Raw genomic sequence first — 13,159 nt, 5'->3', positions numbered from 1 at the left:
AACCCTGTGCATGTTCCCCTTTCACTAGGTGGACCTCCTGCGTTCCTGCTGGATTATATGGTATGTCCTGCTTCTCTGAAGTAGGTACGGCCTTAGGCATCACTCCCTTTTGGGACCGGCCTTTGCACTCTTGCCGACTGCAGTTTGCCAGATACAATTTCCCCCCTTTCGGGGCGGACTGCTTGCGTTCCATCGCATGCTATACTAGGCTTGTGCATAACTCCCTTGCAGGTTGCACTTTGCAATTACGTACATGCTGTGGCACTCTGTGGCGAGCCCCCTTTTTCGCTGAATTAACCTTTTGCAGTGAGCGGACGTTCTTGTGCGTTGTTTGGGCCGTGTATGCCTTCTCCTCCTGTAGGTGGGTTGGCCTTCTCACTGCTTACGAGCTGCTCGTACGTATGCCTCATCTGCTTCCTGCGGCATACTTTTGTTTTCTTGGGATACGATGCTTGCCGCAAGCCTTGCACTCGTCTCTAAGGAGTTCATTCTGTCCACCTGACCCGGACGGGCTCTACTTGCTCTATGCTGCACGGAGCTGGGTGGTACTCATTCATTTAGTTGGCCCTTCATCCCAGGGAGTGTTCGTGGTTCCTAGATGCGTGCCCATTCGTCCTTCCGCGGTATTGCTTCCCTGCGCTAGTGGTCACATGGTCGAGAGTGCTGTTGTCTGGAGCGCCCCTCGAATTCTTCGTTGGCTCTGGCAGGACTGCGGTTCCCTTGCCTGCTCAAATTTCCTCCTCTTCGGATGTAGTGTGGTATGAGTCCTTCCTCTTGGCGCCTCTACGCTTCAGTCTGATCTGCTACCAAGTGCGGGCTGCTTTTCTCGGGAAGGTCACCCAAATTCTCTTGGGTGCTCGATTACCCAGGTCGGAGGACCTCCACCTTGGGTTCTTCAGGGTATTCGCCTTCTGCGAGGCGGTGAACCGGGCATCTCGCAGTGTAGCAGGGTTCTGCTTTTGAGCTGTCCTATGGCTTCCCTGTTGCCCACTCCTCCGTTCGGTTGGAGGGTGTTATGCCGGCCTCTGTCTCGACTACCTTATCTCGCTGGCTCTGTTTGGCTCCCGCTCGGTACAGATCACTCCGATGTGGCTTCTGTCCCGCCAGACTTCAGAGGCTGTTCCTTCACTGTCCTCCCCTCTGGGAAGAGCATGGTTGTTCATGTGGATGGTTCCGGTGTTCCTTTTGGCCTCGTTCTGTCTCCCTTGTTCACACTGGCTGTATTGGCTGTGCCTATTTACCGAGTCTACCGCGTTCTGTCCTCCCGCTGAGTGCAGATTGCGTGGTCCATTCTAAGACAATGGTCCTGCTGTAGACTTACCTTCTCGGTAACTTGGGGGGACTACCTTTCGGTCCAGATTGTCCTTTGATCTCCCACACCGGGACTGTAGAACATGGCTACATCAGCATGGACTTTAGCCTGTCTTGTCCTGGCATCTGGCGGATACTGGGCGGACCCTTTGGTTCCGTTCCGTCTGTCCTTCTGCTCCCCCACTGGGTGGATACGGGACAACGTTGCTCGGGGGCCGACTGGACCAGTTTTGTCGACTTCTGCCCGTGTTACTGGTCTGCGCCTGATCACATTGGGTTTTCGCCCGCTTGCCAGGCGACTCCAGCGGGTTCGCTATTGTCCGCTCCTGGCTGTATTTTCGTCCAGGATCTGTCGTAAGACTTATGGTTTTTTTGTCTGGGGTTCTGTGGGAAGCTGTGCATTCCCCACTCTGACTTTTTCTCTCCCCATGGTTCTGTCTTTTTTCCAGTCCGGCCTGGACCTGGGACTGAGATTCCTTTACTTGAGGTGTCAAGTGTCAGCGCTGTTCTTCCTCTTCCAGCGTTCCCCGGCCCTCTGGGCCTGTCAAGACCTTCTTACTTGAAATGGCTCTTGGGTTCCTCTGTACTGTCCTTCGGTACCGCCCTGGGAACTACATACTGAGCTCTCGGCGCTCCAATCTTTTCCTTGGAGCCGTTACAGAAGTTCTCTCTACCCCGCCTGTCCTGTACGGTTGTGTTTCCGTATCAGTCGTGTCTCTGACGGGTGCCTGAATGGCCCCTTTTTTTGTTCTGAGCCTTCTGTCTTTTCCCAGGACAGGGCTGTTTCTACATCCCGTTCCTTCCTTCTGAAGGTGGTGTTGCCTTTCGCTTCAACACTTCACCGATTTGGACGTTGTTTGGGCCTTGCCGGTTTTACTTGGAGATCTCCGACTCTTGTCGACGTTCGGTCTCTTGGGTTTCCTGGAGGTCCGCGCTTAGAGTTGACGGACTCCAGGGTCGTTTTCCTCCGCTTTATCAGATTGGCTATTGCTGAGGTTACCGCACCGAGGGCAGGATTCTGCCTTTGCTGTCACCGTTCATTTCACCAGAGCGGTCGGTGCCTCCTGGGCCGGAGGTATTGGGCTTCGGCCATGCATTTGAGCAAGGCGGCCACAGGTCTTCCTTGCACGCTTTACAGAGTTCTACAGGGTGCATACTCTGGCTTCGGCGTATGCTGCTTTGGTCCGCCTGGGTCTGCAGGCGGCGGTTCCTTGATGCCTTCGGGTGCTTCGCCTTGGAGCTGTGGTCCCTCCCCTTTTGGACTGCTTTTGAACGTCCCAAGGTCTTCTGTGTCCCCCAAGGAAACTGGGCGAGAAAACGAGATTTTTGTATAACTTACCAGTAAAATCTCTTTCTCGCTCTTTCCTTGGGGGACACAGCACCCACCCATTCATTGTTTTTCTCTACACGGTTTCCGAGTTTGTGTTACCCGTTGGGTAGTTGGCTTGTTGGTTCTTTGTTGGACTTTGCCTTTTCTCACTGCTTGGACACGCAACTGGCAGTCTCTCTCTCCAGGCTGAGGGTATAGCTGTGGAGGAGGGGCTTAACAGCTTTCACTTAGTGTCACGCCTCCTATGGAGATGAGCTATACCCAAGGTCTTCTGTGTCCCCCAAGGAAAGAGCGAGAAAGAGATTTTACTGGTAAGTTATACAAAAATCTCGTTTTGGAGACTTCATTGTCTTATAAATGCATTTAAATGATTATTAATAATAGGGAGACATACACTTTAAAACATACTAGTCTTTTCAGGTAATTTTTCAGAATTGACATGTGGGTCTACATGAGACATAGCAACATGACTTTTATCTGGCATTTGTGGTGCTTTCCCCTCTGCAGGCTGTTTATAATTTTCAGTTGTCTCTGAGCTAGTTGGTGGAGACTGTCTGGTATGATGCCACCCACAGAAAGCAGGATACACATGGAGAGCAGATTTTCCCACTCACTGAGGAACACCATATAGGACATGGAAAAGTACTGAACAGTATAGATGTGAATAAAACACTATACCTGTGTCTCCCTCATTGCTTCTCACTCTTCTTCTCCCTACCCTCTCCATAGTCTTCTATAGCACCTATTAGTCTGATCTTTTAGTGAGCTGGCAGTCCATTTCTGTCTCTTGAGACAAATTTAAACCCAGAATTCCAAGTTAAATGGACCCTGCGTAGTTATCTCACTTGGCCATGTCAATCAAGGAGAGAGAGGGGAGGATGGAGAAGCAAGGTTGTACAGAGTGACTTCAGCCCGCCCGTGTACTTGGGCCTCGTTCACATCACCGTTTCTCCTTTCCGTTCTCCGGCTCCGTTGAGCATGCAGGACTTTCGTCTTCGCTCACAAATCATGTTCTGAGCGGACACCGAATGGACCCCATTATAGTCTATGGGGTCTTTAGGCTCCGTTACGCTCAGTTAGGTCTCGGTTATCTGCAGAATCCGTCCTTTCTGTTCTCCTGCTCCTCAACGGAGCCGGAGAACTGAAAGGAGAAACGGTGATGTGAACGAGGCCTTAGCTGCTCATTTGTATATGGATTAAAAGTACTTTTCTAGAGTGAGACAGTGGATCACTAGGTGAAAAGCATCATTACATTCTGCTGAGCTACAAGTCGCTTAAAAGTGAATTTCCTGCTCACAGTTTCCCTTTAATGTTTATTTCAGAGGGGGAGAGCTGATAAGTGGACAAAAGGGTACTTTTCTCTGATAAGATATATTATAAAGTTTCTTATATTCACTTGTATTGATGTATGAAGAGTTTGTTAAATACAGTGACTTTTTGGTTATTCCCATCTTCATTGTAAATTCAGCATGTCTATACTGGCAGTAAATATGGAGCAGTACAAAGGACTCCTTTTACCTTTTTGTTTTACTTGTGTTAGCATAGTTATATGAACTTTTTTTTTTTTTTTATCAGACCTGAACAAAGGTTCTCAGAGCACATTAAAGATGAAAAGAGCTGCGAATTTCAACAAAGGTTCATCCTAAAGCGGGATGATGCTAGCATGGACCGTGATGATAATCAGGTAGAACGGCTGCCTATATGTGCTATTGCTCTAAGTTTGTGTTCTTCTTGGTGGGGATACCTAACATTACATCTGTAACCAAACAATACCCAGAGCCCCTTATTTATTAATTGCTTTCCTTTTGCAAATGCTGAAATAAAAACTGTAAAGGATTGAATTGCCCTACAAATTAACAATCTCTGAGATTGTAACATGCCGTTTATATAGTAAAACAGTACTTGGTACACTACAAATCTGTTAATTCACCTTTTGTTAGCGTCTACTCTAGTAAGAAACCATTGTGTTTGGACCAATAATTGTGAATCTCTTGCAGCTCATTGTGGCTGGTTTTATAGAAAATGAGACCATGGGAAAATAGAAAATAGCTCTTCCCCCTGTTGGGATACAGACCAGAGCAGTTTTAATATCTGCACAGCAGTCTTCACGATTGCTGGAGCTGTCAGTGGGGGAAAATGTTGTTGTTTTTTTTTTTTTTGTCCCATTCTCTCAGGTTGCTTCTGTGGTTCTTCTCCTTGGAGCAGAGGCTATGTAATAAGGTCCAGTGTGCCACCCTCTAAAACTAGCCCTGGAACTCATTGACTGACAGTTACTAATATGAGTGAACCTAGATTCTGTTGAAAATTGCACCAAAATGGGGTACAGTCTGTTGCACCTAGATTTAGAGAAATGAAATTATCAGAGTATAGATTGACAAGGGAGCATGGCCTAATGGGAAATGTTTTGCTCCACAGTTCTGGTGTGAAATTTTGTCTCAAACTAAGCCAGCACATACAGGGTTAATAACCCCTGTACCTGGTGCTGGCCTCAACATAACTTCGGCGCATCCAGCGCCAGTCTAAATGTAAGCCAGCCTTCTAAAACGGGCATAGAAACTGATGAATGAGACAGGTCTGCTGGCCCGTCCCTTTCCCCGCACACGCCACGTGGGGAAAAATTGAAATTCAAGCAATTTTAAAGAAATCTAGACTATAATCATTTTGTCTAGTATGCATTTAAGTTTATGCCATCTATACGATTAGTAAATCTGCCCCAGTGCATCTGATTTGATGTTGTTGTTTAATTTTAGTTTTTCTGGTTCTTTCTTCAACTGTTTACTTTGTTGTATTCATATTTTAAAGATCAGAGTTCCTTTACAAGATGGCAGAAGGAGTAAGTCCATAGAAGAGAGAGAAGAGGAATACCAGAGAGTACGGGAAAGGATTTTTGCAAGAGAGGTAACATCTTTTAAATTAGTTTGCTATATTCACTTTTGAGTTTTGACGCGTCAGTCCAGAGCACCTGCTGCCCTTTTTCTACTCCCCAATGTTTTGATGCATATTTGAGTCACTTGGCCTCTTTTGTGGCTTTTTGGCTGCAATTCTTGCATGAAGACCACTCCAAGTAGATGGGTGTACCTGGGTCCCAGTGGTTTCTGCCTCTGCTGGACATCTTCCGATTTCGGAGGGAGATGAGCATGAGGTGTCTCATCTGCTGCATTAAGTTTTCTTGGCTGACCACTGTGTCTTTGGTCCTCAATATTGCCCATTTCTTCGTGCTTCTTCGAAAGTGATTGAACCGCACATCTTACCGCCTGCCTGACCTACGAGTTACGCGTATTGTCATCTGCATTGTCGTAATGAAGCATTATGTGGTGCCCTTTGAAATCGGTTGATCTACTGAATAATGCTCAGCTAGCTAGTTCAGAGAGTCCCTCCTTGCCGTGTTGCTCCACTCTGATTATTAGAGGCCCTAAGCATGATATCCCACTCTATTATAGTAATAAATGAAAAACTTTATCTTAAATAGTTGTGGTATGGGAATCTTATGAAGCAAGTCTTACATGAACATAATGCAGGTTGTGAGCCCCGACCAAACCTCCAGTTTCATGACACCAACTGACAGCATCATAAATCTTTATTATGTTAGTTCCGGTTGTTGGATGTCCAGTTGGGTCACAATTTATGACTAGAGATGAGCGAATTTTAGGTTATGAAATTTGTTTACTGGTAAAAGGTGAATTGCGTTATGGATTCCGTTACCACGGACCATAGCGCAATTCTATGACGGAATGCATAATAGAAGTCTATGGGCTGCATAACGGATCCGTCATAGAATTGCGTTATGGTCCGTGGTAACAGAATCCATAACGCAATTCACCTATTACCAGTAAATGAAGCGTGAACGAATTTCATAACCTGAAATTCGCTCATCTCTATTTATGACCATATTTCAGGCATACAATTGTGCTCATGTCAAATTGGCCGTAAAGGGAACCTGTCTCTAAACCTCCAGCGTGTTTTTATGCATTTTAGTTTAGCTTTCTAAAGATGTCTCTCCAGACTTTTGAGCATTATGTAGTTAAAGAACTTATTTCTCAAGATTACCCCGGGACATGAGTCCAGTGGCTTCATATACATTGTGCAGGTGACTGTTGGTTGTGATAGGCTCTCTAGAAAGATAAATGGCACCTTCATGAGGACACATCGGTGGTTTAGTAGCCCCAAACTTAGTTTCTTTTAATAATCATAAAACAGTCTTTAAAGGGTTTTTTCCAGATTTCATATTAATGATAATCCCACCAATCAGTTGTTTAAAACTGCTGAGTTCCCCAGATCCTTCCTTGCAGCTTACCAAGCACATATTGATAACCGGTCCTGAGGATAAGCCATTAATATGAAAATCCCAGAAAAACTCTTTAACTGACTTGATGACTTGTCTATGATTTCAATATCACTTAGATTGCTTTTTTAATTTTTTTTAGTCTGCACAGAATGGTCATATTCCGGATAACAGGTAAGCCAGCCTTTCCATAATTCTTCTCCTAAGCTGTTTTTACTAATTCACTGGTAAAATTGTTCATAAGGAAAAATATTAACTCTTCCTTGTTTCCCATAGCGAGCTATCAACGACATTCACAATTCTATGGATTTATATTTGTGTTATATGTAGCATTGAACTATACTATGTATATATAACCTGCATGGGGGCACGGCCTACTCTGAGGAATATTTAACATCATTTATAATAAAAGGAGGTTAGCTGATACATCTGTAGATTGCCCATAGACTTCTGGATATAGTTAAAGGGAACCAATCACATTGGACATGGTATCTGATCTGCAGGCAGCATGTTATAGAGCAGAAGATGCTGAGCAGATTCATATATAGTCCTTTACATCTCTGCTCATTTTATATGTAGGAGTCATGTGTCCGTCCACTGTACCCTAAGTATAGAACGAGCAGGGATTTAAAGTGTGTCCAAGGGCTCATGTACACAAACGTATTATTTTTTTTTCTCCACATCTGATCCACATTTTTCATGGCTCACTCTGTGTGCTGTCCGCGTCTGCAAGTCCATTCAATGCTGTCCGCAAAATTATAGAACGCGTTCTATGCTTGTCCACGTTATGGAAAAGAATAGGACTGTTCTATTAAGGACGGCAGTTCCATTCCGCAAAATGCATAATGCAAGCGGCCGGTATCGGTGTTTAGAGGATGCACAATTTGCAGACCGCAAAACAGGTAATGGTCGTGTACATGATCCGTAAGGGTCCATTCACACGTCCGTAGTGTATTGCAGATCCGCAATACACCCGGCCGGCACCCCCATAGTCCCAATTGCAGACAAGAGTAGGACATGTTCTAATTTTTTTTCTGGAGCCGCGGACCTGAAGATCGGCGGCCCGCTCCGGAAACACACTGTGTGCTGTCCGCATCCAATCCTGCCCCATAGAGAATGAATGGGTCCGCACACGTTCCGCAATTTGCGGAACGGATATGGAGCCTAAGGCTGGGATATTGTCATACATTTAAGGCTACTTTCACACTAGCGTTTTTGCTGGATCCTGCAGGGTTTAACAAAAATGCTTCCCTTACTGATAATACAACCGCCTGCATTCGTTATGAACGGATCCGGTTGTATTATATTTAAAGGGCTTCTGTCACTCCACTAAACTCATTTTTTTTATTTTTTTGTCTCCTTAAAATCCTTATGCTGCGATTTCTCAATATATAATGCTATTCCTCAGTTTGGTTCAGTAGTTATATAAAAAAACGGACTTTTATAATATGCAAATTACCTCTCTAGCAGCAGGTAGGGCGGCTACCTGCTGCTAGCAGCCGCATCCTCCATTCATAATGACGCCCCCTCCTCATGTTGATTGACAGGACCAGCCAATGCGCTCGTCCTCTGACTGGCCCTGTCTGCGTTTTAAATCTCGCGCCGGTCTTCAGTTGGTGCAGGCGCACTGAGTGGAGGACGCTCGCTCGGCAGCTCCATCCTCAGTGCGCCTGCGCCGATGACGTCACATGTACACCAGGCGCACTGAGGATGGAGCGGCCGAGCAAGCGTCCTCCACTCAGTGCGCCTGCACCAACTGAAGACCGGCGCGAGATTTAAAATGCAGACAGGGCCAGTCAGAGGACGAGCGCATTGGCTGGTCCTGTCAATCAACATGAGGAGGGGGCGTCATTATGAATGGAGGATGCGGCTGCTAGCAGCAAGTAGCCGCCCTACCTGCTGCTAGAGAGGTAATTTGCATATTATAAAAGTCCGTTTTTTTATATAACTACTGAACCAAACTGAGGAATAGCATTATATATTGAGAAATCGCAGCATAAGGATTTTAAGGAGACAAAAAAAAATAAAAAAAATGAGTTTAGTTGAGTGACAGAAGCGCTTTAACATGGCAATGACGGATCTGTCATGAACTCCATTGAAAGTCAGTGGGGGACGGATCCTCTTTTTCTATAGTGTCAGAGAAAAAGGACCCGTCCCCATTGATCTGCATTGTGAGTCATGACAGATCCGTCTTTCTCTGCATCCCATGACGGAAGGAAAACCGTTTGCTCTCCAGTATGAGAACGCAACCAAATGGAATGCATTTTGGTGCGTTCCGTTCTGTTCAGTTCCATTTTGTCCCCATTGACAATGAACGGGGACAAAACGGAAGCATTTTTTGCCGGTATTGAGAGAGACTTTATGACGGATCTCAATACCGGAAAGTAGCCTAACTTATACGTTTGTAAAAAAAAAAAAAAGTGCAGTTTACTATACATTTCCATCCTGCAGAGTTTTTTTAATATTTTTTTATATATGGAACTCTTCTGAATGGCATTTGTCAGAGGAATCCATTTAACATTTATGTTTTTTGTATACGTTAACTGTAAGACCAAAATGTTCTGTGAACCCAGTCTTAACCTTTGCTGAAACCCCAAAGGTGCAGCAGGGCGTCCCAGAGTGCTCTGCTCCTCCGGGTTTCATCAGCACTGCTCAGCTTTTCCATAGAAAGTGTATGGGATCCGAAACTCGAAGGTGGTGATCTCTCTGAGATTCGCACTTTTGGCAAAGTTTTAGAGTGTACTGATTTTTTTCCCACAGAATTCTATCTCGATCTGCTCAGTTTCTGCTCTGTACCATGCTGCCTACAGATAGAAGTGCATGCACAACATGACAGGTTCCCTTTAAATACATTCATTTTACAGAAGGTTACAGTGCCCTCAAATGATCCACAGCTGAAGCCGCAGCACACTTCAGTTTAGTTAAAGGGGTTTTGCCACTTCAGCAAATAGCATTTATTATGCAGAGAAAGTTTCCATGGTTACGACCACCCTGCAGTCCACCAGAGAGGCTGGCATTTTTGTCTTATAGTGTGCAAGCACGACCACCGCTGCTGGATTACAGGGTGGTTGTAACCATGGAAACGAGCAGAGTATAATGTTAAGGAAAAAATGAAGCAATATGGATAATAAGGATACATTAGTAAGTGGCTTGTATTAACTTTCTTTACATGATAAATGGATGTGGACAGCACACATATAACATTCGTGTGCTGTCCACATTTTTTTTTTTGCGGCCCCATAGAAATGAATGGGTCCGCATTTGATCCGTAAAAATGCAAACCGAAAATGCATTTGTTTGCATGAGGCCTAAGTGTGTATAGATGTGTACATAGCTCTCAGTCACTGATAGTTCAAGGGATGTCTCATTTCAGCATGTGGCATTTATCATGTAGAGAAAGTTAATACCTGGCACTTACTAATGTATTGTGACTGTCCATATTGCCTCCTTTGCTGGCATGGTTTCATCTTATTATGCACTGCTCGTTTCCATGTTTACAACCACCCTGTAATCCAGCAGCGGTGGCCGTGCTTGCACACTAAGAAAAATTGCCAGGAACGTGGGAGCTGACGTAGGCTGGTACTTTTTTCTATAGTGTGCAAGCGCGGCCATGCTGCTGGACTGCAGGGTGGTCGTAACCATGGAAACTTTCTCTGCATAACAATTGCTATTTGCTGAAGTGGCAAAACCCCTTTAAATCAGTTGTGCGTCAGTGTTCTACAGTGCGACTTACATGACAATTATAAACTCTATACTACTTTTCCCCCTCCCTCTTAATGCAACCAGCAGACTCTACCGCGAAGGCTTTTCCACTATCTCTCACAAAAGGAGACAATTGTTTAGGTACCTTCTATGTTGTGTACTATGAATATTCTATGTCCAGGTCACTGGCGCCCACACCTTCCTCGCATGGCTGCTTGTGAGGTTCTTCTTGACATGTAGTCTGTGCCCATTGTCCTGTTCTGTAATGTGGGTAGGGTGCCCTGTAACCCTTTTTGTCAGACAGCTGGTATTCATGGCTGCCACATATCATTCTGTTATTGTGTAATGCTGTGTCCAGTATGGAGCTCTGCGCAGCAGTTGTACGCCGTAGTACAGCAGGCCGGGATGAGAGCCGATTATTTTTCTAGGTAAACTCTCCAATTGCTTCTGGTTGTCCAGGTTTACAAGCAACAAGATATCTGCTCTGAGCGGCAAATTCATTTCCAGTTTATCATTCATCATGTATCTGGTATTGATGTGTGTTTTTATTGGAACTTTCACCAGATTTAATTTACAGATAATGTGGGTATATTACTGCTTGCACATGGTACTAGGTTACAAGAAGCTGGCCGTACACTGGAGATTTTAGATAGCGTAGCTAGTTTCTGAGCGGATCTCGTGCTGGATGAAAGAAAAAGTCCTAAATTAAAACCATAAATCTATTTGTGCCCTGTCTCTGTGACCCGGGCTGAGCTTCGCTTGATGTAATCATGATCACAATGATGTTATCAAAATCTAACATGGCAGATCAACTTTACTACAGGCATCTGCCTATAATCAGTGTCCTCCATGCCCTTTAGTGTCCATAAAAAGTGCCAACATAAGGTAGAAAATCGTCTAGATCTGGCTACATGGCCATCTAAACTCTACAGTGTATGGCGAGCTTTACTTGGTAACACTTCCTAAACATAACTGTTTCTCACTTGTATCATTGGGGGACACAGAAGACCATGGGTATAGCTGCTGCCACTAGGAGGCGATACTAAGCAAAAAAAAGTGTTAGCTCCTCCTCTCAGCCATACCCCTCCTGCAGACACTGAGCTAATCAGTTTTAGCTTAGTGTCCGTAGGAGGCAGACATTTTTTTCTGCAGGTCTGCCAACGTTTTTTCCTTTTTGTTTTACTTTTCAGGTTCGGGCTGCAGGTGGGCTCTAACCTCCTGTTTTCCCCACACTTGAGGGGGGAGACCAGTGGGTCCTCAAGCCTGCTGCTCGTTCCCCACCTCTGGAAGATGAGGAGGAACAGGGGATCTCAAATCTGATGTTACCCACCAGCTGCAGTGTCACCTTGGCTACTACTACTTGAAGTCTCCCATGTTACCGGTGTAGTCGTCCTCCCCAGGGGGCAGCACACTGAGGAAGGTGACAATGCTGGAATCAGGGTGGGCAAAAACCATCTGAGTAAGTATATTACCTACCTCCCCTGCTGGCCCTCCCCTGTGCCTCAGCCACTCTTCTCCTGTGTTCTCTAAGTGAACACAGGAATAGATGTCATTTCTCCTAGACCTTCGCCCCTGTGACTCGCCTCCTCGGTCCCACCTCCAGTCCCCGGCCCCATCCACGCCCTGCGGGCCAGTCCCGGTGGTCGCATGTCTCCTTGGGTGGCTGCCACTTTTCTACTCGGGGCATCGGTACGCACGTTCCCGGCCACCTTGTTTCCCAGTGCACTCTACTCCGTACCTCGCCGCCCCAACTGGAAGTTCTTCCAGTCGGCCCCACCTGTACTCGAGGCCCCAGCTCTGTGGCCTAATAGACCGCATCTCCCAGCGTGTTTCGGGGGCGGGATCTGTATTTTTGGAGTGCGGAAGTTTCGCACCCATGCCTTCGCTCCACCAGCTGCTCAATAAGCTCCGCCCTTCCTTCTGCTTAACCCCTACCTTGCCTCAGTACTACTGTGCTGAGCAAAGTGCTTACTGGGATCTCTGCTGAAGCTTACAGTGCTGGTCACTAGTACAGACGGATGTGGGTTCAGTTTCCCTAGCTCTGTTTTGTTAGAATTGCGCTCTATATAAAAAAAACAACAAAAAAAGATATATTTATATATTATTAACCCTTGGAGCTATCTGGTTCTTCTGAGCCTATTTCCCAAGCCATTCTGTAGGCATAATTTCTTTAACCTACCGCTGGATACATACGTCCTATAGCGTAAGCGGAATCCTGGCACTACCGCTGGATACCGCACTCCCTGTAGCTTACCCTCCTTCTATAGGTAGAGTAGTTACACTACCACTGAATTCCGGGAGTCCTGTCACATTCCCTTCCCTCCTTAGGTGGAATATGTGCTCTCACCAATGGACCCTGTACATTCTGTAGCATTACCCTCCTTCCTTAGGCTGAGTACTTGCCCTTGCACTGGATGCCGTACAGCCTGTAGCATTACCCTCCTTCCATAGGCGGAGTAATTGTCCTTGCACTGGATGCCGTACAGCCTGTAGCGGTGCCCTCTTTCCTAGGCGATGTACTTGCTCTACCACGG

General features: G+C 45.9%; 1 protein-coding gene across 3 annotated transcripts in view; it reads left to right on the top strand.

Moving 5' to 3' along the window:
- The window catches only part of R3HDM2 (R3H domain containing 2), a 174,825-nt gene that overhangs the window by 118,356 nt on the left and 43,310 nt on the right, over positions 1 to 13,159 (top strand). For all 3 annotated transcript variants that reach the window (XM_040425722.1, XM_040425724.1, XM_040425723.1), the window contains 3 exons: positions 4,217 to 4,325; positions 5,444 to 5,539; positions 7,066 to 7,097. In XM_040425722.1, the coding sequence (XP_040281656.1) occupies positions 4,217 to 4,325; positions 5,444 to 5,539; positions 7,066 to 7,097 (237 nt within the window). The remainder of the gene's footprint in view (positions 1 to 4,216; positions 4,326 to 5,443; positions 5,540 to 7,065; positions 7,098 to 13,159) is intronic.

The sequence above is a fragment of the Bufo bufo genome, chromosome 3 (genome assembly GCF_905171765.1).
Source record: "Bufo bufo chromosome 3, aBufBuf1.1, whole genome shotgun sequence".
NCBI classification, from domain to species: domain Eukaryota; kingdom Metazoa; phylum Chordata; class Amphibia; order Anura; family Bufonidae; genus Bufo; species Bufo bufo.
The sequence above is the reverse complement of the archived record's forward strand: the minus strand, read 5'-3'. Positions and strand labels throughout refer to the sequence as shown.